The sequence below is a fragment of the Squalius cephalus genome (assembly GCF_949319135.1).
Source record: "Squalius cephalus genome assembly, chromosome: 5".
Classification (NCBI taxonomy): Eukaryota; Metazoa; Chordata; class Actinopteri; order Cypriniformes; family Leuciscidae; genus Squalius; species Squalius cephalus.
Genome location: NC_137126.1, coordinates 48,640,383 through 48,661,897, shown reverse-complemented (window position 1 = coordinate 48,661,897; position 21,515 = coordinate 48,640,383). Strand labels below are relative to the sequence as shown.

The 21,515-nt window shown below is 36.7% G+C and overlaps 1 protein-coding gene across 1 annotated transcript in view; it reads left to right on the top strand.

The window, feature by feature from the left end:
- The first annotated feature begins 4,015 nt into the window (after window positions 1–4,015).
- tspoap1 (TSPO associated protein 1) overlaps window positions 4,016–21,515 on the top strand; it is a 149,642-nt gene continuing 132,142 nt past the window's right edge. The window contains exons 1-4 of the mRNA XM_079871835.1: window positions 4,016–4,199; window positions 7,649–8,236; window positions 8,610–8,803; window positions 11,130–11,417. Of these exons, the coding sequence (XP_079727961.1) occupies window positions 7,774–8,236; window positions 8,610–8,803; window positions 11,130–11,417 (945 nt within the window). The 5' untranslated portion in view covers window positions 4,016–4,199; window positions 7,649–7,773. The remainder of the gene's footprint in view (window positions 4,200–7,648; window positions 8,237–8,609; window positions 8,804–11,129; window positions 11,418–21,515) is intronic.

The window sequence follows — 21,515 nt, the reverse complement described above, 5'->3', positions numbered from 1 at the left end:
CGAGTGCTGGGGATTTTCTCCTGAAGTCCACGATCATCTCCACTGTTTTGAGCGTGTTCAGCTCAAGGTTGTTATAGCTGCACCAGACAGCCAACTGTTCAACCCCCAGTCTGTAAGCAGACTCGTCACCAACTTCATGGGTTATTTCATGGGTTTTAATTTAAAACTGATGTGCTTCACTTGCAAGTGACATTCATTAATAACCTGCAGATTTCAAAACCTCTACTTTTCCAACCATAAGCAATTCATGTATAAATATAGGTATTCAGTTATAGACTAATATCAGTGTGTGTAGCCAGTTGTTTTACAACAAACCAGAAAGAAATAATTGGGCAATATTGAATAATAGTCTCAGTGAAGCACTTTATTTATTTTTTTATATGAATATAAATGTATATTTAAAAGCATGTTGGATACATGTAACTCTTAAAGTGACAGCAGCCTAATAAACCTACTGTTGGCTTTGTCCTCAATGTTCATCTAACAAAAGACCGAAATCACCCACTGCTCTTGACTGAATGACTTTGCATAGTATAAATTAAATATAGATTAATCCTTAGTGTTTTTACATTTGATTACTTTATTTGATATCTGTACCTGAACTTTTTCCATATCAGTAGAAAGCTCCTTAGTGTTGAGCCGTGCTGGAGCAGCTCTAAATATCTACTCCATTAAATGATGCATAAAATATATTAGAGAAGCTACAATACATTTTAACTGTCATTAACTGATGGAAATATCTTTGCTAAATGAATTAAGCCAATTAATTTGATTCATATACTTTTGGTTTCACTATGCATTTTTTTTTTTTTTTTTTTTTTTTTTAAATTACAAATGCAATGAATATACAGGTATCAGTACTCTGTATCAAGTACCTCAGAAATATTTCACCATTAAAACTAAATTGTCATGATGTCATTCATTCCCAGCTTTTGGACCACTGAGACAAAAAATAACTTGAATGTAACTTTTTGTCATTCTAAAAACAAACAGTGCAGTGTGTTATGGAATGCAACAGAGGCATTGAGAATATCTTTGGGATTTGTCCCCCTCAGTGTTTATGGTAGTTACGGCTCTGGTTAAGCAGTACAGTATAATCCACAATACCTCAATATAACAGTGGTGGCCAAAACATGCACTTCCCACATTGATCAGACATTCCTCTTTTAATACAATAAGTATCAATTGTATGCAAAGTCACCAACATTTGGTTTTTGACCACTGAAATGGAGCCACACTAAAATCGCCTTATATCTCGTAATAAACCACTTAGAGCCCTAAAAAATTAAGATCCCAAAAGAAAAGTATGTTAAGAACCAGAATCTATGGTATGGCCATTTTTATACCTGGATGATCATCTACAATTTGGAAAAATGTGCAGAATTTTTTTTATTACAAATGTAATATTATTTATTAATAAACATAATAAAGTCCTGTGACAACAATGTAGCATACTACTGTAATGTATATCGATGTAATGATACTGTTTCACATAATATATTTTTTTTAAATAGTAAGCCAATCTCCTATTTTTCCATGTTAACCTTAAATATGATATCATATATTTCTTTTTCACTGCGTATCAAATACACCTTTGATGCTATTATGTACCAGATGCATGGATGACCTGATGCTTGTGTTTCCGGAAAGAACACTGTTATGTCAGACGGGCGGCAACTTATTCTGCAGTTCATGAACATAAAGAAGCGAATTAGAAAGGGACGGACTCGAGTGTCTCATGTGAGAGATCACAGCCTGAAGGTTTCGTTGGAGTCGGTGAATGTGAACTTCTCTGAATTAATACCGATAATTGAAGCTGCTCTAGTTTTTCAAAGATCATGTTGTAGCTTCTGGCCACAAATAGATTTAGCAAATAATGGGGTAATTTTGTTCTATTTTCTATTCTTTTTCCCTTCTCTCTTCCTGTTTACTTCCCGTAAGCTTATTCCAATGATTCCAATGACACATTTCTCGTTGTAATTGGTGCTTATGGCAAGAAAGTTTACTAATTTGTAAGTTATTATTTGCTTGTTTACACTCTTATTTTCCATGGTAACAATTTATTTTAATTAATTTAATTCCACTGTAAAGCAGCTCTAAATAGACAATAGTAAAGTCATTATTCAGTTGAAATCAGTTCAGTGTTGATTCAGTTCAACTGTGTAAAGGTCATTATTATGAAATGACTTCAGCTCATCTATAAAGCAGTTCTGCAAAAAACAGTGATGTCATCGTCCAGCTCAGTTTAGTTCTCATCCAATAGTATCAATGCAGTCAGATCGGTAATATTGTTGAATATTAAGTGTCCCCAACTAAGCAAATCAGAGGCGACAGTGGCGAGTAACCCAAACTACATCACGTGACAGAATGGAGAAAAATATGGAAGACCAAAAGGGCCAAAATGTGTGAAACAGTTTCACACGTTTTGACCCTTTTGGCCTTCCATAGAAAAAAAAACCCTCAGAGAAACCTACGCCTAGACACGACCACAGCGCCTGATGTAGTCACGTGATTTCAGTAAACGAGTCTTCGTTACGTCATAAATGTTGCAAAATGTCAATGATCTCTGTGAACTTGTGTGTCTACGAATGATTTTTTTACCCGATCTCGGATCAATTTTATAAATTTGTAGACGTTTAATGCAATGAAAACTATTTTCACTCTTCAATGAGCCGTTTTAGTGAAATGTATTTCTTCATTAGTGCGATATGTATAAATACTTGACTACATTAACTGCTTACTTTTTGTACTATATGTTTAATATGTGTGTGGTATGTAATATATGTTTTTGTTGTATATATATATGTTTTTTTCAGGCACCAAGGGAAGCACTTTCTAATTTCGTTGTACTTGCAATGACAATAAAGGCATTCTATTCTATTCTATTCTATTCTATTCTATTCTATTCTATTCTATTCTATTCTATTCTATTCTATTCTATTCTATTCTATTCTATTCTATTCTATTCTATTCTCTTCTAACATTTGAATGAAACATTCAACTCAAATTATTGACATTTCTAATCTAATGCTCTGGCATCATAACCCATAGACTTTTTTGGAAAAACTCTAAAATGCGATGAAAGGCTATTTCTGGTTTTTAAAATACAAATTGTGCACATAAGTACCAAATAATTTAAAATATTAGGAAAAAGTGCAAAGCAAAATATTACTGATTTTAATGTTAAAATATATGTTAACACTTTACAATAAGGTCTAATTTGTTAGTTAATGTATAACATGAACTAACCATGAGCAATACATTTGTTAAAGTATTTATTAATCTTTGTTAATGTTAGTTAATAATAATCCAGCTGTTCATTGTTTTTTCATGTTAGTTCACAGTGCATTAACTAATGTTAAGAAATACAACATTTGATTTTAATAATGTATTAGTAAATATTGAAATAACATTAACTAAGATTATTAAATGCTGTACAAGTATGGTTAATCCTTAGTCCATGTTAAATAATGTTAACTAATGAAACCTTATTGTAAGTTGTTACCATATATACAGTATATATGGGGGACAAGCCCAAAAATAGAGAAATTCTGGCAAATATCACCTTTTAAAACACCTAAAAATGAGGAAAGTTACACTTAACAACACTAAAAAGTTTAAAATGATGATTATAAAGGGATTATACAAAAGTGCCCCTAATAAGAATAAATTATCACCCATGTAAATAATAGTAAGTTCAATTAAATTCAATTCACATTTATTTGTATAGCGCTTTTCCCAATACCCATCGTTTCAGAGCAGCTTTACAGAAAATGCATGAGTCCACATTACAATTTAGAGTGATCTGATATCACAGGTAACTGTCTAAGTTATGAATGTAAAAAAAGTAAATATACAAAATCACAGTTAGCTAAAATGTATTCATTTAAACAATGTAATAATTCAAGGCAGAAACAATGAGCTCATTTAAGTGATTGAGCAGAATGAGAGTGTTGTAGTGTCGCCGAGTGTCCAGCAGCGGTCGCTGTGTCCTCAGAGAATCTGTGATGTCCAGATCATCAATAGCCGGACACTGACTCACTGAAGCAACTGGTGTTTAAGACGCGACGCACAACGACAAACATCGCGCTGACGCGGTTACGCGAGGATTAACGCCCGTTTAAACGCGTCTTTCACGGGTTTCCAGTGGAACTAGAGGAATATATGAAGCCCATCTTGAAGTTTTCATGCGGAGAAAGGTCAGTGTGTTTATATCCTGCGTTCATTAAAGTCTCTGCGGATAATGACACGCGTCTGAGGAGAGAGACCGCTCGCGAGACTTTTACATTGTTACAAGAATTGTACACTGATACATGTGTGTTGGTGTCTCATCGCGTTCTGTATGGTTGTATCATTGTGTCGCTGTGTTTGTATCATTGTGCTTCATTGTATCTGTGTGTCATTGTGTGTGTGTCTTAAACATCCTTTAACATTCTAACAGTTTCCTCTGCATATTTCTGAGTGACAAAGAGGTTTTGATGTTTTTTTTTGTGATGCATAGTTGAGATCCAGCATGCATGTCACAGTTAAACCGATTCGTGAAAATATTATTCTGTGTTGCAAAATAAAATAAGTTGCCAGCTATCTTCGAATATGCCTAATGACAACAAATATATATATACATAATATTTTTTAAACAGTCATTTATATACACAACATCAGTCAAGTTTTGAGACACTTGACTGAATTGTTTCTCATCAATTTAAATGCCATTTAATCTAAAGGTTTATGCTTAAATGTTTGAAGTAGGTTTGTAGACATAAATTCTGCTGCAAATAATACATGTGCACAAATAAAATGTGTGTAAATTGTCATGCATCACATGACTACATCATTCCCATTTGTATTATTTTATAGAGCCTACTATTATTATTATAAAATTTGGAAATTAATTGTAATCGAATGGGTGTGTCCAAACATTCGACTGTCAGAGTTTTTATTGTTAATTTTAGTCCTGTTTTGTTTAAACTAGTGCAGTATTTACTGTGGCCTGTTACATGAAGCTAGTTGAACAAACTCTTGAGTTCAGAGTTGACAAAACCAAACAAATCCAACCTGGTTTACATCAGGTTCTGCCGGTTCACAATGCCCGATATAAACAATCTCTGTCAACTTAGGGTTTATATATATATATATATATATATATATATATATATATATATATATATATATATATTAGGGCTGTCAAACGATTAATCGCATCGAAAATAAAAGTTTGTTTTTAATAATATATGTGTGTGTACTGTGTATAATTAAATTTGTATATATAAATACACACACATGCATGTATATATTTACGAAAAATGTGTTATTTATATATAAAAATATATATATTTATATATAATATAAACTATATAAATATATATACAGTATATGTATGCAAATATTTCTTAAATATATACATGCATGTGTGTGTATTTATATATACAAAATAATTATACACAGTACACACACATATATTATGTAAACACAAACTTTTATTTTGGATGCGATTAATCGCGATTAATCTTTAGACAGCCCTAATATATATATATATATATATATATATATATATATATATATATATATATATATATATATATATATATGAAGAGTTCAGATGCAAAAGCCTCTAAGTGCCATCTGAAATTTTTTATCATTTTTATAAAGCTTGTATATTTAAGTTCAATAATTTCACTTAAATGGCAATGACAATTACCTATTAATTGTCATTTAAGAGAAATTATTAACTTAATTAACTTAAATATACAAGCTTTATAAAAATTATCATTCTAGAAGAAAATTTCAGATGGCACTTAGAGGCTTTTGCATCTGAACTCTTCATATATATATATATATTTATACTACAGGGCCGTTGAATGCTTGAATCTGATTGGTTGACGAACGTTCTAAGGTGTGCATTATTTTCAGGGAAACGCACGGCTAAAGTAGTTCCAGGCAGGTCTTGAACGCATTACAGTTCCATATCACTTCGCGTAGTTAACGGTAATAACGGAAAATAGGATACAATTCATAACAATAAAAAGCATTTAGCCCCATGTAATGCGCTTGATCTGGAATTTTCAATGTCTAGCTTCACAATCAATAGAAACATGCAGTTTAATTTTAATAAATAAAGTATATAGTCCTGTCTATATTATAATCAATAGAAAATTAAACTGAATATAGGCTAAATAAATGGATAGTCCTGCAGTACGTATTTTTATTGCAGATAATAATAAATAAATAATTATTTATAGGCCTACTTGTTAAAAGGGCTTTGTGTTTCATTTATTTGGCTATAGGCTAATAATACTGACGCACATGCTTTTCTGTCTCATTATTGCAACATCTCTCTCTAATAACTGCATTAATAACTGCATAAAGCCGGGGACACACTTTAAGGCCGGTTATGAATGCAATTTGATACTTATGACTGATTTTGCCCAAACGCGCGTTCAGCGCGTTCAGTCTGTGTTCAAAGTCGGTGTTTAAAATCTGCTGCAGTCGATGAAAACAGTCAGAGAATGTGTCAGCTAGTCGTGTGTCCCCAGCATTAGTCTGCTATCAGTGGCTCAAACCTCCGTTACTAACTCTAAAATTACGTTTTGGAATTAGCAACGGAGGCATTGGACTAGATGCGTAAGAAATTAGTCCTACATACAAGAGCATTTTAATGACAAAAACTTTACAAACGTCTTGAAATACATAATCTGAACAATGTTTCGAGGTGTGGTAACTGTAGTATAAGCGGAATAATTGACTTCAGGCCGTTGAATTATTAGAAAAATAATGCACACCCGAGGTGAACGGCCACTCCGCTTCGCGTCGTGACCGCATTACCACCTCGGGTGTGCATTATTTTTCTAATAATTCAACGGCCTGTCGTCAATTATTCCTTACATATATATATATATATATATTAGTAAATCGGTCACTGAGCTGATCAGTGACTGGTTGCATTGTGCATCAGTTTGTTTGAACTGAAGTTTTCTGTCGCTGTTACGCTTTTTCGGGTATTCTCTTTCATGATGTGTAATACAGCTGTTTGTGAATGTAAAAGTTCTGCAAAGTTTCAAATATCAAACAATAAATAGAGTTATTGTCTCCGAAAAGAAAGAAGTGATTCTGAACTGCTGAAACGAGTCGTCAGTAATTCCAGTCTTGCACGAACCTACATAACACATTTGCATAATGCCAGTCTGTGCTCTCATTGGCTGAACAGCGTCTCTTTGCTCCGCCCTCAAACACTGTAGTTGTATCTGAGTCTTGGTTCGTGTTGTTCATGTCGAGAAGACCAAAGCAAATCCACTTTGATGAGATTAATACGGTAAAACCCACGCCATTGTTCAGGTACGGTAATGGCCGTTTGGTGTCCGACACGCGCTGTAAGCAGTTGACCAATCACAACAAACTGAGCCTTCTGACCAATCAGAGCAGAGCAGGCTCTCAGAAAGGCGGAGTTTAGAGACGCCGAATCCTTTATCGAACCGTTTCAGACACTGTGAGAAAAGAGCTGATGCTGAATGCATGTTGTGAGAAAATTAGATGCATGTAAACCTATTGTAAATTAGGAGCCTTTAAAAGAGCACAATAGGGGCACTTTACATAAGTTCTGAATCTTTCTGTTGGCATGCTGATAATCATCTTTCATCTCTGCTCTTTTCAGTAGGCATGTTGGCTTGTGTGTGCGATGCATGCTGTCGTCTGTGTAACATCATCATTCTCATCCTGCATCTGCATGCTTTCTGTCGGGCCTGAGTTGACTTGTGTGTGGCCTCCATTAACGGCATCATGGACGAACACTGTGATGACCCTCCGATTCTCTCCTCCAAGAAAGGCCCGTCCTGCATTAGGTCCAAGCGCGACTCCGGTCCTGATCCGAGACGGGATGTGGAACGTCTCCGAGTCTCGTTAGAAGTGGAGCGCAGTCGAAACCATCAGGCTCACCGGCGCTTCTCCCTGGAGCTGCGTAGGCATCGGGACGAGGCCCGTGAGGAGCGGGAGCGAGCGCTGAGGGATCTGACGTATCGACTCGAGCAGCAGAAGACGCTGGAGCTGCTACGGCAGCGGGAAACCCTGGGACGAGAGCGTGCGGCGGAGGTTCGTCGTCTGTTGCGCTGGCGGAGCCGGGACGAGAAACGTACGGAGAATTTAACGCTCAGACAAACACAAGAAGTTAAGCGTCAACTGGCTGATGAGATTGCTGGAATCGGCAGAACCACCGGGGGACAAGGCCTCAAACCTGGATGTAAAGGTAATGGTGACAAGGTAACACCCTAGCAACCGCATAGCAACCACCCTGACAAACACCTGTGTACCCTAGCAACCATATAGTAACACCCTAGCAACCACTCAGAGTACTCTAGCAACTGCATTGCAACATCCTAGCAACCAGCCCGAGTACCTTAGCAACACCATAGCAACCACCCAAAATACCCTAGCAACAACGTAGCAACCACCCAGAATAGCCTAGCAACCGCATAGCAACAACTTAGCAACCACCCCAAGTGGTCCAACTATTTCAAACTGAAAACCTTCAAACTTTTAAAACTACTGAACTGAAACTTAAACTAATTAAAACTGAAAGCCTTCAAACTTCAAGCTTTTAAAAGGGAACTCTTTTGAAGGTAACGGTGAGGTGTATCTCAGACTCGAGGAGCTGCTGAAGACGCTGCTCGCGCAGGCCGACGGGAAACACGTCCATTTACTTCAGCGCCTTCAACAGGAACTGGATCTAGAGAAGAGCGTCTTCCTCTGTCACCTTCTGGAAGCCCACAGCAGACCCTCAACCCAGGACCACCACAGAGAACTAGCTTTTACTGTGAGTGTGTGTGTGTGTGAGTGTGTGAGTGTGTGAGTGTGTGAGTGTGTGAGTGAGTGAGTGAGTGAGTGAGTGAGTGAGTGAGTGAGTGAGTGAGTGAGTGAGTGTGAGTTAGTGTGTGTGAGTTAGTGTGTGTGTGTGAGTTAGTGTGTGAGTTAGTGTGTGAGTTAGTGTGTGAGTTAGTGTGTGAGTTAGTGTGTGAGTTAGTGTGTGAGTGTGAGAGTTAGTGTGTGAGTTAGTGTGTGAGTTAGTGTGTGAGTTAGTGTGTGAGTTAGTGTGTGAGTTAGTGTGTGAGTTAGTGTGTGAGGTAGTGTGTGAGGTAGTGTGTGAGGTAGTGTGTGAGTTAGTGTGTGAGTTAGTGTGTGAGTTAGTGTGTGAGTCAGTGTGTGTGTGTGAGTTAGTGTGTGTGTGTGTGTGTGTGTGTGTGTGTGTGTGTGTGTGTGTGTGTGTGTGTGTGAGTTAGTGTGTGAGTTAGTGTGTGTGTGTGAGTTAGTGTGTGTGTGTGTGTGTGTGTGTGTGTGTGTGTGTGTGTGAGTTAGTGTGAGTGTGTGTTAGTGTGAGTGTGTGTTAGTGTGAGTGTGTGTTAGTGTGAGTGTGTGTGAGTTAGTGAGTGTGTGAGTTAGTGAGTGTGTGAGTTAGTGAGTGTGAGTTAGTGAGTGTGAGTTAGTGAGTGTGAGTTAGTGTGTGTGAGTTAGTGTGTGTGAGTTAGTGTGTGAGTTAGTGTGTGAGTTAGTGTGTGAGTTAGTGTGTGAGTTAGTGTGTGAGTTAGTGTGTGAGTTAGTGTGTGAGTTAGTGTGTGAGTTAGTGTGTGAGTTAGTGTGTGAGTTAGTGTGTGAGTTAGTGTGTGAGTTAGTGTGTGAGTTAGTGTGTGAGTTAGTGTGTGAGTTAGTGTGTGAGTTAGTGTGTGAGTTTGTGTGTGTGTGTGTGAGTTAGTGAGTTAGTGAGTGTGTGAGTTAGTGTGTGTGTGTGTGTGTGTGAGAGTTAGTGTGTGTGTGTGTGAGAGTTAGTGTGTGTGTGAGAGTTAGTGTGTGTGTGAGAGTTAGTGAGTGTGTGAGTTAGTGAGTGTGTGAGTTAGTGAGTGTGTGAGTTAGTGAGTGTGTGAGTTAGTGAGTGTGTGAGTTAGTGAGTGTGTGAGTTAGTGAGTGTGTGAGTTAGTGAGTGTGTGAGTTAGTGAGTGTGTGAGTTAGTGTGTGTGTGTGTGTGTGTGAGAGAGTTAGTGTGTGTGTGAGAGTTAGTGTGTGTGTGAGAGTTAGTGAGTGTGTGAGTTAGTGAGTGTGTGAGTTAGTGAGTGTGTGAGTTAGTGTGTGTGTGAGTTAGTGAGTGTGTGAGTTAGTGAGTGTGTGAGTTAGTGAGTGTGTGAGTTAGTGAGTGTGTGAGTTAGTGAGTGTGTGAGTTAGTGAGTGTGTGAGTTAGTGAGTGTGTGAGTTAGTGAGTGTGTGAGTTAGTGAGTGTGTGAGTTAGTGTGTGAGTTAGTGAGTTAGTGAGTTAGTGTGTGAGTTAGTGTGTGTGAGAGTTAGTGTGTGTGTGTGTGTGAGAGTTAGTGTGTGTGTGAGAGTTAGTGTGTGTGTGAGAGTTAGTGAGTGTGTGAGTTAGTGAGTGTGTGAGTTAGTGAGTGTGTGAGTTAGTGAGTGTGTGAGTTAGTGAGTGTGTGAGTTAGTGAGTGTGTGAGTTAGTGAGTGTGTGAGTTAGTGAGTGTGTGAGTTAGTGAGTGTGTGAGTTAGTGAGTGTGTGAGTTAGTGTGTGTGTGTGTGTGTGAGAGAGTTAGTGTGTGTGTGAGAGTTAGTGTGTGTGTGAGAGTTAGTGAGTGTGTGAGTTAGTGTGTGTGTGAGTTAGTGTGTGTGTGTGTGTGTGAGTTAGTGAGTTAGTGAGTGTGTGAGTTAGTGAGTGTGTGAGTTAGTGAGTGTGTGAGTTAGTGAGTGTGTGAGTTAGTGAGTGTGTGAGTTAGTGAGTGTGTGAGTTAGTGAGTGTGTGAGTTAGTGTGTGTGTGTGTGTGTGTGTGTGTGTGAGAGAGTTAGTGTGTGTGTGAGAGTTAGTGAGTGTGTGAGTTAGTGAGTGTGTGAGTTAGTGTGTGTGTGAGTTAGTGTGTGTGTGTGTGAGTTAGTGTGTGTGTGTGTGTGTGAGTTAGTGTGTGTGTGTGTGAGTTAGTGAGTGTGTGAGTTAGTGAGTGTGTGAGTTAGTGTGTGTGTGAGTTTGTGAGTGTGTGTGTGAGTTTGTGAGTGTGGGTGTGTGTTTGTGAGCATATTGTGATTCACACTAGCCGTTATGGTTTGATCTGTTCAAATGTTTTCCTTAAATTCATCATTAGAATCTCGTTTTCCTCACTCAGAGAGGGCGACACCAGAACGACCAGCAAGAGTGCGTCACGAAACCATCCAGTCCGAGGTCAAAGAGTGGAGTCGAGGAAGGAAATCTCACACTCCTCTGCTCCCGCTCGCCATCCCGAAGTGAATCTCCTCAACGAATGAAGAAGAAGAACAAGCTGGACAGTGCCACGCCTCCTCTCAGCTCATCTTCAGATCTCCTGCTGGAGGATTTACCCGAGCCGTGCTCATCTGATGAGGGATCGGAGAAGAGCTCCACATCCAGATGTTCAGAGATCAACATGGATGATTCGGTAAGAACCTTGTTTTATAGCATTGTTTGTGTTGTTTCCTCTACCTCTCCTCTAGCTTGCTTCTTAATTAGGGATGCAAATTAGGGATAACGATAACCGATAATTATAAAGCGGATATGATAACCGATAATTCTTTATATTTGAAAGCCGATAACCAACATATTGGCCGATAAATCTAAATCCAACTTTTATTATCACTTTTGAGAGTCTGATTACAAAAAAGCCAAGTCCCAAGCACACAACTATAATGTTATCATGATAATTTTATGTAGCCTATATGCACTTTACTGTATTTTACTTTTTTTGAAGTGATTCCAATCATATTTCAAGCAATTCAAAACCATCATGTTGAACTAATACAGTATTTATTAATGGATTACGAGACATTTCTGATCGGGCTGATAACGACGACATTAAAAATGATCATATATCTGCCGCTACCGATATGGAAGCCGATATATCGTGCATCGCTATTCTTAATCTAATTGTCTAATAAGCCTGGTATGATATATTGGGGAAATTGTTGGCTCTTTGATGAATTGCTTTTGTTCCTAAATCGCTTCGGATAAAAGCATCTGCTAAAGGCATAAATGCATTAATGCATATAATTTGCTACTCGATGCAAGGATGTTTTGCATTTTCAGCATTGCTGTCAGTTTTCTCCTTCAGGTCAAATAGAATATGGAAAATCAATTCATATAGAGCAGGGATTGAAAAAGCCAGTATTAGCATACTTGTGTATAGGGCTGGGTATTGACACAAATTTCACAATTCGATTCGATTTCGATTCACAAGCTTGCAATTCGATTCGATTTCGATTACGATTCGATTCGATTCGATTCAATATCGATTATTTTGGATATCAGGTAAAATACATTGCAAATTTTCTCAAGGAAAACAAATCTCTTAACTATTATTGTAACTGGGAGTCAGTTGTAGCCTATGGGCTTCATTAGTCTACTATAATATTGAAGGTAAAAATTAACTGATTTGTATACAAACACTTAAAATACACTTTTATTTATTTTTATAATAATAAAGTTATATGAAATTATATAAAAATTTAAATGGTGGCTGTCATAAAAAACTTTCCAGATTTATTCAAACATGCATTAAATATTGAAGAACATTAAACATTATAATGAATATGTAATATGGTGCATATATTTAACAAAATGCTCCTCTCTAGAGTAAATTTTTCTAGCTGACTAACGAGTTTATGGTCACTGGTAGGGGTGTGCATTGGCACTGTCCTCACAATTCGATTCGATTACGATTCACCAGGTAACGATTCGATTCAATTCGATTCTGCGATGCATCAAAATTCTACTGCACACAACAAGGCAAATTTTTCATCAGTCATGAGGCAATACAAGCAGTCAGATATTGAACAACAGATTTTATTGGCTGCTATGTGTGTATTATCACTCTCCTGTATCTTTGACATAAATGTCATTAAATAAAATAAAATTGAATGGTACAGGGTATTGGATATGGCATTTTCAAAACTGAAAACTGAAAAAGAAAACATAAATCACTGCTTTCAGTGCTTTGAATGAGAAATGTTTCTCTTCTCTCTGCTTTAGAACCATTTGAAATTAAATAGAGCAATAATAACAGCCAACTTTTTCCAGCAGTGATCATAAGTGTTTTTTTAAACTAACTTAAGTTAGTTGTATTGCCAACTTGCTTGATTTTAGTGTGGCAGGTTTTACACACCGCGTAAGGCCGGCGACACACTGGCTGCGTGGCGTGTCCGTTTTTTTTCGGCTCCCATGTTAACAGGTTAGAGCTTGCACACTGCTTGCGTGACACGCTCAGGCGCGGCTCGAGCTGCGCGGAAAACGCGTGCATGCTAGAAATAGAACCGACGCCTATTTTTCACGCGACACGCAAGCGTGTTGGAAGCGTTTCCCGGCAAAATAGAACAGGAAAAGATGTTTATATGTAATTTTTGACAAGAATACTTATTAATAAATGTTATTTTGATGTTTGAAAGTCCCGGAAGTAATTGAAACTTCACAACATTATTGTCCAACTCAAGGCCAGAAAATAATCAGTGACATAATCGATTATGGCACTTTGCCGCATCGATGCTGAATCGTGCATGCCCCGCATTGCAATGCATCGCCGAATCGATTATTGTTGACACCACTAGTCACTGGATATATGGTTTTTCTGAGGTAAATGTGACGTTACATGACATTGTTTACTAACGTCTTTCCATGGTTGAAACAGTGATTGAGCGATTCCATGTGACATGATACGGACTTCGATAAGTTGTACTCTATCTTTTAACACACTTTCAGATGCTCGTTCATGTTTATTTCGTGCGGTAACTCTAGAGCTGAGCTGAGCCAGAGCGATCTCACGCCGCAGCGGCAAAACGCTAATTATGTTTTTGAATTTCGTAAGAAAATGGACGTAATTTGAAATCTGAGACTTTGTTTCATATCAATAATAACAAAGCACAAATATGATTGCGATTTATTGGATTGGATGCGCGCAACAATGTTCCATTCATTCATCAACTGAAAACAGGATGACTAATCGATTCTTGGGATTTAAGAATCGATATCGTTTCGTAAAAATGAGAATCGATTAAAATCGAGAAATCGATATTTTTTGACCAGCCCTACTTGTGTAGATGTTTCTGGCTTTACTTGCTTGGTTCCAGGATAAACATGGGATTTGTTCAGTTGACCAAGCTTGTCATGTATCCAGCTCTTTTGAATATTATATTGGTTAAAAATTTTGATGTTGGTAAGATTTCATAGAAAGTGTTATGTTCACCAAGGCTGTTTATTTGATAAAAAAATACAGTAAAAACAGTTTGAAATATTATTACAATTTAAAACAGCTGTTTTCTATGTAAATATATGATCAAATTTTATATTTACTCCAAATCATTCTAATATGCTGATTTGATGCACAAGAATTTTTTCTGATTATTATCAGTGTTGAAAACAGTTTTGCTGCTTCATATTTTTGTGGAAACCGTGATGCGTTGTCTTTTCAGGATTCTTTGATGAATAGAAAGTAAAAAAAAATCAAGTACATTTTGTAAAGTTAGAAATAGAAATCTTTTGTAACATGTATAAATGTCTTTACTGCCACTTTTGATCAATTTAATGCATCCTTGTTGAATAAAATATTGATTTTCAAATCTCATTAACCACAAACTTTTAAACAGAAGTGTATTGCATTTCTACACAACTAATTAAATTATAGTGTGCATTTGTATATTAGAGCTACAGATTTTCACACTTCCTGTAAACAGAATAAACTGTTATTGGTGCAGTTTGGAACTTGCTTGCAGAATCTGGAATTAGATCAGTGTAGAAAGGCACATTTCTGAAGAGCTGCTGAGTCTTTATCTTTCTTTAGATGTGATCGATTGTGACCGTGAATGCAATCAGTTAGAAAAATGTTCCCTATCTACTATTAAAACACTAGCTATCTGATTTCTGATAGACTGTATTACCTTCAAAACCTTCAAACTTTAATCTTTAAAGTCCCTTTGTGGTGTAAATCCAGCTTTTAATGTTGTTTATATGTCTATGTGGTGTTTTTAATATGCTTTAAGACAAAGCATGTGTAAATTCATAAGTCGACACCATTGCTGAGTATTTCCTCCTTAAAACTGCAGTGAACCAAAGACAGTCTCAAAAACACGCTTTGAAATCGCTGGTGTTTCTGACGTCACAAACTACCTTGTAACCAATCAGATCAACGTGTGATCGTCAACCAGTGGATCTCTGAGCTGAGGGAGTGAGTGGAGGCGGGGCTCATTTGCATATTCATAGAACCGCGAATACTAAATGAGGCAAGGGTGTCGAGTTACACTCAAGATATTTTAAGGCATGAAGAAATTTTGTTTCAAGGAAAACATTTTTAGATATGTAATTTTGATGATTAAAGATGAATTTTAAGGGATGACACTATTTACTAAACAAACTTTCAGGCCAGGCTTTCTCTTGACATCTTTTTTGTCTAGTTTTATTGTGCAATGCAAACCATAAGGAGAGAGTGAACAAATGACAGACACAGAGACCCCCTCCTGCGCTGATACTGCGGTATGAATAATTCACAAGTACAGAACAAGCTCAGAAAATAGCCGTCTACTGCCACTGTGAAACAGCAGACTGAACCTGTGTCACAATGTTGTGATTGTTCAGCCGTTTTTAGTGCCATGAACAGTTAGTGGCTTTAAGCTGAACTTCTGGACATTGGCGTTGTTTATGTAGGCTTCTGAACAGTTTTGCAAGGGCTCTTATGATGTTTAAGCTCTGGATTATGGGGTTTTAGTTCTATTTTTCCCAGATTTAATTCTGTTTAAATAGAGGGTTTTACTCAGTTGGCTTTATTACCTCACTCACAGACTACGCAACAATGATTTAGCTCAATGCATTTGTTGTCTGCTGGTATAATGATGGTTATGAGCACATTTCAGGTCGAGGGTCTTGATATTGCCATTGGATTGCAACCGTACAATCACACGAATCAGATATTTATTGGCCAGTCAGTTAAAAAAAAAAAAAAAAAAAACAGGTCTAATAAACAAGTGTAACTATTATATATGTAAACATATACAGTTTGTGGGTAAAAAGCTGTAATTTCGTAGCTGTTATTTTAGTTTAATTTATAGTATTTATTCATTTTTATTTTAATTTTAGTAAATTTGTTATGTGCTTTTGTAATTTTTATTGTTTTTTTTATATTTAGCTTTAATGACATGTACAGCACAGCATTATTTTTATAACCTGATTTATTTAAGAAAGATATTAACCCCTTAACTGCTCTTGGCATGCTTTTTTATTGCTATATCACATATTTTAATAATCATCATAAATTAGGTATCATTTTGAAATTGTAAAATCTCAATTTATTCTGTGAAAACAGTTTTGAAATTGGACTTTGCCTTACCATTGAAACCGTATTTTAAATCCTTTTTAGCAGGCTCCTCCCCCTAGTGTGCAGTGTCATGTTGCATATTACCAACATTTATTTGAATTATTTTGATACCTTTTTTTCTAATTTTAATTAAACGCATATCATTGGAAAGGTCTGAGACTCAAGGTTCCATATTTGGTGACTGTATTGAGATAGAAGTTATGTTGTGACATAAATATTAATTTGTTACAGCAGGACAGCTCATCAAAATGCAATGGAATATGAGTTTCACCCGGTGGCTATTTTTGGTATTACGCCTACACAAAATCTCATGGGAACTTAAATTTTTGTGATATCAACTTCAAATTTGGAACACAACTTGGTTAGACGTACGATTTTGATTTTATAGCAATTTCAGAGTAAAATTATTTAGTAAAATATATATTTTGAATAATAATGTTTAGTACAGTACAGTACATTTGGACTTCTATAAGTTTTTTTAACTCTCATTTCTTGAAGTGCTTTCACTTCAGCAATAATCTGCAGAGTGTCTTCTTTAAAAAGAGTCCAATCTTGGTCTATATTCCAAAGCATTCATGAATTACAACCATTTAAGTTTGATAGTGCATGTTCACGTCTATGCTCAAAAAGGGTGGCAGTTAAGGGGTTAAATAGCATTGAGAATACTATGGTATTATAGGTATTCAGTGCAGCTGTTGGGATATAAGAAGCCCACTGGCATGTGGTGTGTGTGTTTATTTTGAGGAATATACATTGCCATTCAAGTGTCCCTGTTTAACCTCTGGTCATTCACCTCAGATTTGAAAATGACTCAAGAAATGGACGTTTAAAGCTGTGAAAAAGTGGGAGTGTAGAAGGGTGGGAAGCAACCAATAAAACACACATCTACAACTAATCCTGTTACGATAACTACTTTTTGTTAGCCGATATACTACCCCAGAAATTATTCAGATAAGCAATATTATTGTCATTTTAAGACCATTTTATGCCACTGAATAAATAATCATAATAGAAGCAATTGCACATAAGGCACTTATATGGAGATTTTCCATCTACAGATTTTTCCCTGACTCTATTGCTGAAAAAGATTGCAGATGTCCATATGAACAAAGGCAGAGATTTATTTTTATAGAGGCATGGTTTTCAAAAGTTGAACTTCTTTTAACTTGAGCACTGAAAGTGAGGTTTTTGTTCTGGAAACGCTGCTTTATTCACGTTTAATTCGATATCCCAATTTTTCACACAAGTTAAATTCACAGCTTTAGATGGAAGAATAGCTACTGATGTATTTTATGTCATAGAATAAAACTAGAAAATATCTTAAAGGGATGGTTCGGAGTAAAATCAACCTAGGGTCCTTTGCATCATGACCTCGAGCCAAACACCCCCCAGAAGCCTTTATCCCTTGGTTGAACATTATTAAAGTTAGAGCTTCTTTAGAGATATCAGCCGGATGGTTTAGTGCAGGCGCTAATGGATCCAAGGCTGTATCTGGTAAATTACCGCACTAATAATGCCCAGAATGGCACCAAACTTCTACAGTCGTACAAACAGGTTCTGTACTCATAAAACGAGGCATTGGAAAGTTTGTAAGTACATCAGGAGTTTATTTAAATAACACTTGCCTAATGGCTAATGCTACCGCTAACCCGGACGTCGACGTCACTTCAGTGGTTTGGGAAAAGCACATAAAAGTCCTGGTAGAAAGCGATGCATTTTTTATTATTTTTAAGTGTTAACAAATAATTGTTATAAACTGGTACTACCAACAAACTATTAGTGCATTCCTGGAACTGGGCGTCGTTACACTACATCCTTATGCATCGCTTTCTGCAGGACTTTTACGGGCTTTTCCCAAAACATGGAAGTGACCTCGATGTCCGGGTTAGCGGTAGCATGAGCCAAAAAACACATGACTTCAGGACGATGGAACCAAAAGTGCTAAACTCATTTCCGGCCTACAAAAACACATTATTCCTGCAGCACTCTATTAAATTTCAGATGTTGTTTTCCTCTTCCTTTGTTTTTCCCAGATCTCTTTGACACAATGACATATAATATTTTTTAATTAGTAGATGAATGTAAATTTTAGCAATTCACCGATATGACAATTCTGTCTGATATTGATAACCGATAATTTGTTATATTTGAAAATAATATATAATTGATATATTGGCTGATAAATCTAATTCTAAATCCAAATTTATATATAATTTTTCAGAGCCTGATTGCAAAAACAAAAGTCTTACCATTAAAACCACCAATCTGAACCTAGTTTTGAAGTTTTAAAAGTAATTTTGCACTCCTATGGCCAACTTTCTTTACAAATAAATAAAATTCACAATATTCCTTTACAGTCGTGTTCTCATAATTTTATGTAGCCTTGCGCTGCACATGTTGCACTGAACTGTATTTTCCTTTTTAGAAGTGATTTAAATCATATTTCAAGCAATTCAAAACCATAATGTTGAACAGTGCGCTGAAGGAAATAATCCATTATTTATCGGCTTTAATATATCGGCCAAACTTTCTTATTGGGCCTATAAATATAACATTAAAAATGAACATATATCGGCCGATACCGACATGGTGGCATCCCTAGTAAATGTGTGTATATCTATGGCTTAATATATTTATTATAAATCAGGGTTAGTGATTTGATGAAATGTTCATTTTGTCATCATTTACTCACCCTCATGTTGTTCCAAACCAAATCTCTATGACTTTGGAACACAAAGTATTAGTGTTTTTGCCCGTATAACTAAAGTCAACAGGTTCCAGTGTGGTTTGCACCCCATTTAGTATCAAAATGTCTTGTTTTGTGCTCCACAAAAGAAAGTTATACAGATTAGGAGCACAAAAACACACCCAACAAAATATTGTTTTCGACAGAATCACAGAAAATATTGAGATATTTTTTTGTTGTTGCAGACTCCTAATTCCAACTATTTGGTTGGTTGCTGAGATTGTTGTTTTGTGTGTTGCTTATGTTTTATTTTGAGCTAATAGAGTCGCTAGGGTCTGTTTTTGGCATAACTGGGTCACTCCCCCCACTTTCCTCCCCAAAACTGGTGCGAGGTTACACCGAGCAGCTCTGAATTATTGATATTAGCTTGAGATCAACCCAAACAACAGTGTGACAGCGCCAGACACACGTTCTCTACATGACAAAGACCCAATAGATCATTCAAGCTTAAAAAGCCACGGTGTGTCTAGATGATCTGCTTCTGAACTTCGCGGCTCTTTTGTGGTTTTGTCTTGTGTAGTTTTGGTTTCATGAATCTGCTAGAGTGTGTTTAATGGAGCTGATGTGTGAAACCAATGTATGTTGTTTTGTGAAAATGATCAAAAATGCTGGCGAGGAAAGAGTTAAAGTCCCCCTGTGGTGATCCAGCTTTTAATGTTGTTTATATGTCTATGTGGTGTTTTTAAAGCGTAACTCTCGCCAAAATGCAACCTAGGCTCTTTTTGTTAATCTACCCGAGGCAAACTTTTGTTTAAAAGCATAATTAGAATGGAAACGCCACTTTTAAGTTTGACCGTATTTTCGTTTTAGGTTAATTGCCTTGTGAATGGGGCACGACTATGATAGCATCAAAATCACTATTTTTAAACACTAAGAAGGCCCGACACAACATGAACCTTTGCTGGAAGTATCACCAGGGGCTCTACACATGAACTCCAGCATTGAGAACAGTGTTTGTATACACAGAGTTTACTAAAAAGAAAGATTTTGATCAACTCATTGTAGCTGTTGTTGTTTCCGTCCGCCGGCATTTTGTCAGTCAAAAATAGTCGATCTCCGAATGTGAATGAACTGACTCTGAATTTTAGTATTGTTTCTTATATGAGCATCCTTTTCAAATACAAGGTCAATATTGATTTTCACTACCGACAAAACAACAAATTATCCATGAATTTATATTGAACTTTAGGAGCTTTCCATCTTTACTCTCCTCCCTGTTACGTTACATTCGGAGATCGACTATTTTTGACTGTCAAAATGCCGGCGGACACAGAGACAGTGAGTTGTTCAAAATCTTTCTTTTTAGTAAACTCTGTGAACACAAACAATGTTCTCAATGCTGGAGTTCATGTGTAGAGCCTCTGGTGATACTTCCAGCACAGTTTCATGTTGTGTCGGGCCTTCTTAGTGTTTAAAAAATAGCGATTTTTGATGCTATCATAGTCGTGCCCCAAGCACTCACATTCACAAGGCATTTAACCTAAAACGACAAATACGGTCAAACTTAAAAGTGGCGTTTCCATTCTAATTATGCTTTTAAATGAAAGTTTGCCTCAGGTAGATTAACAAAAAGACCCTAGGTTGCATTTTGGCGAGAGTTACGCTTTAATGTGCTTTAAGTCAAACCATGTGTAAATTCATAAGTCGACAGCATTGCTGAGTATTTCCTCCTTAAAACTGCAGTGAACCAAAGACAGTCTCAAAAACACGCTTTGAAATCGCTGGTGTTTCTGACGTCACAAACTACCTTGTAACCAATCAGATCAACGTGTGATCGTCAACCAGTGGATCTCTGAGCGGAGTGAGTGAGTGGAGGTGGGGCTCATTTGCATATTCATAGAACCGCGCATACTAAATGAGGCAAGGGTGTCGAGTTACATTCAAGATATTTTAAGGCATGAATAATTTTTTTTCAAGGAAAAAAACTTATAAATATGTCATTTTGGTGATCAAAAGATGAGTTGTAAGGGATACAATTATTGACTACAGGGGGACTTTTAAGTATCTGAGGCATATTTGTACATTTTTTTGCTAACACATTTGTGTTTTTGTGCACAAGTCTGTGTTTTCTCCATATAAGTAGGTTAACCGTGTCGGATGAGTGTGTTTGAGGCCAGAGAGCAGCTCAGATCTGAAGACTCATTTCATGCAGATGCAACATGTTATGCTGTGTGCTGTGGCCTTTCATTGATCTTAATTACATTTATGGTCTGCCACAGTGAGTAAAATAAACACCACTGATCTGTTTAGTGAAGGGTGTGTGTTGGTGTTTGTGTAGAGTGAATTAAATGTGTGTAATCCAATTTGATCATGATTGAGATTACAGTCATTACTCAAGACTGTCTCTCCTTTTGTATAATATAGTTACATTGTGTGCTATTTAGGATCGTTTAATGTGAGTATACTGGGTGTATGCTGATATATTTTATATCCAACTT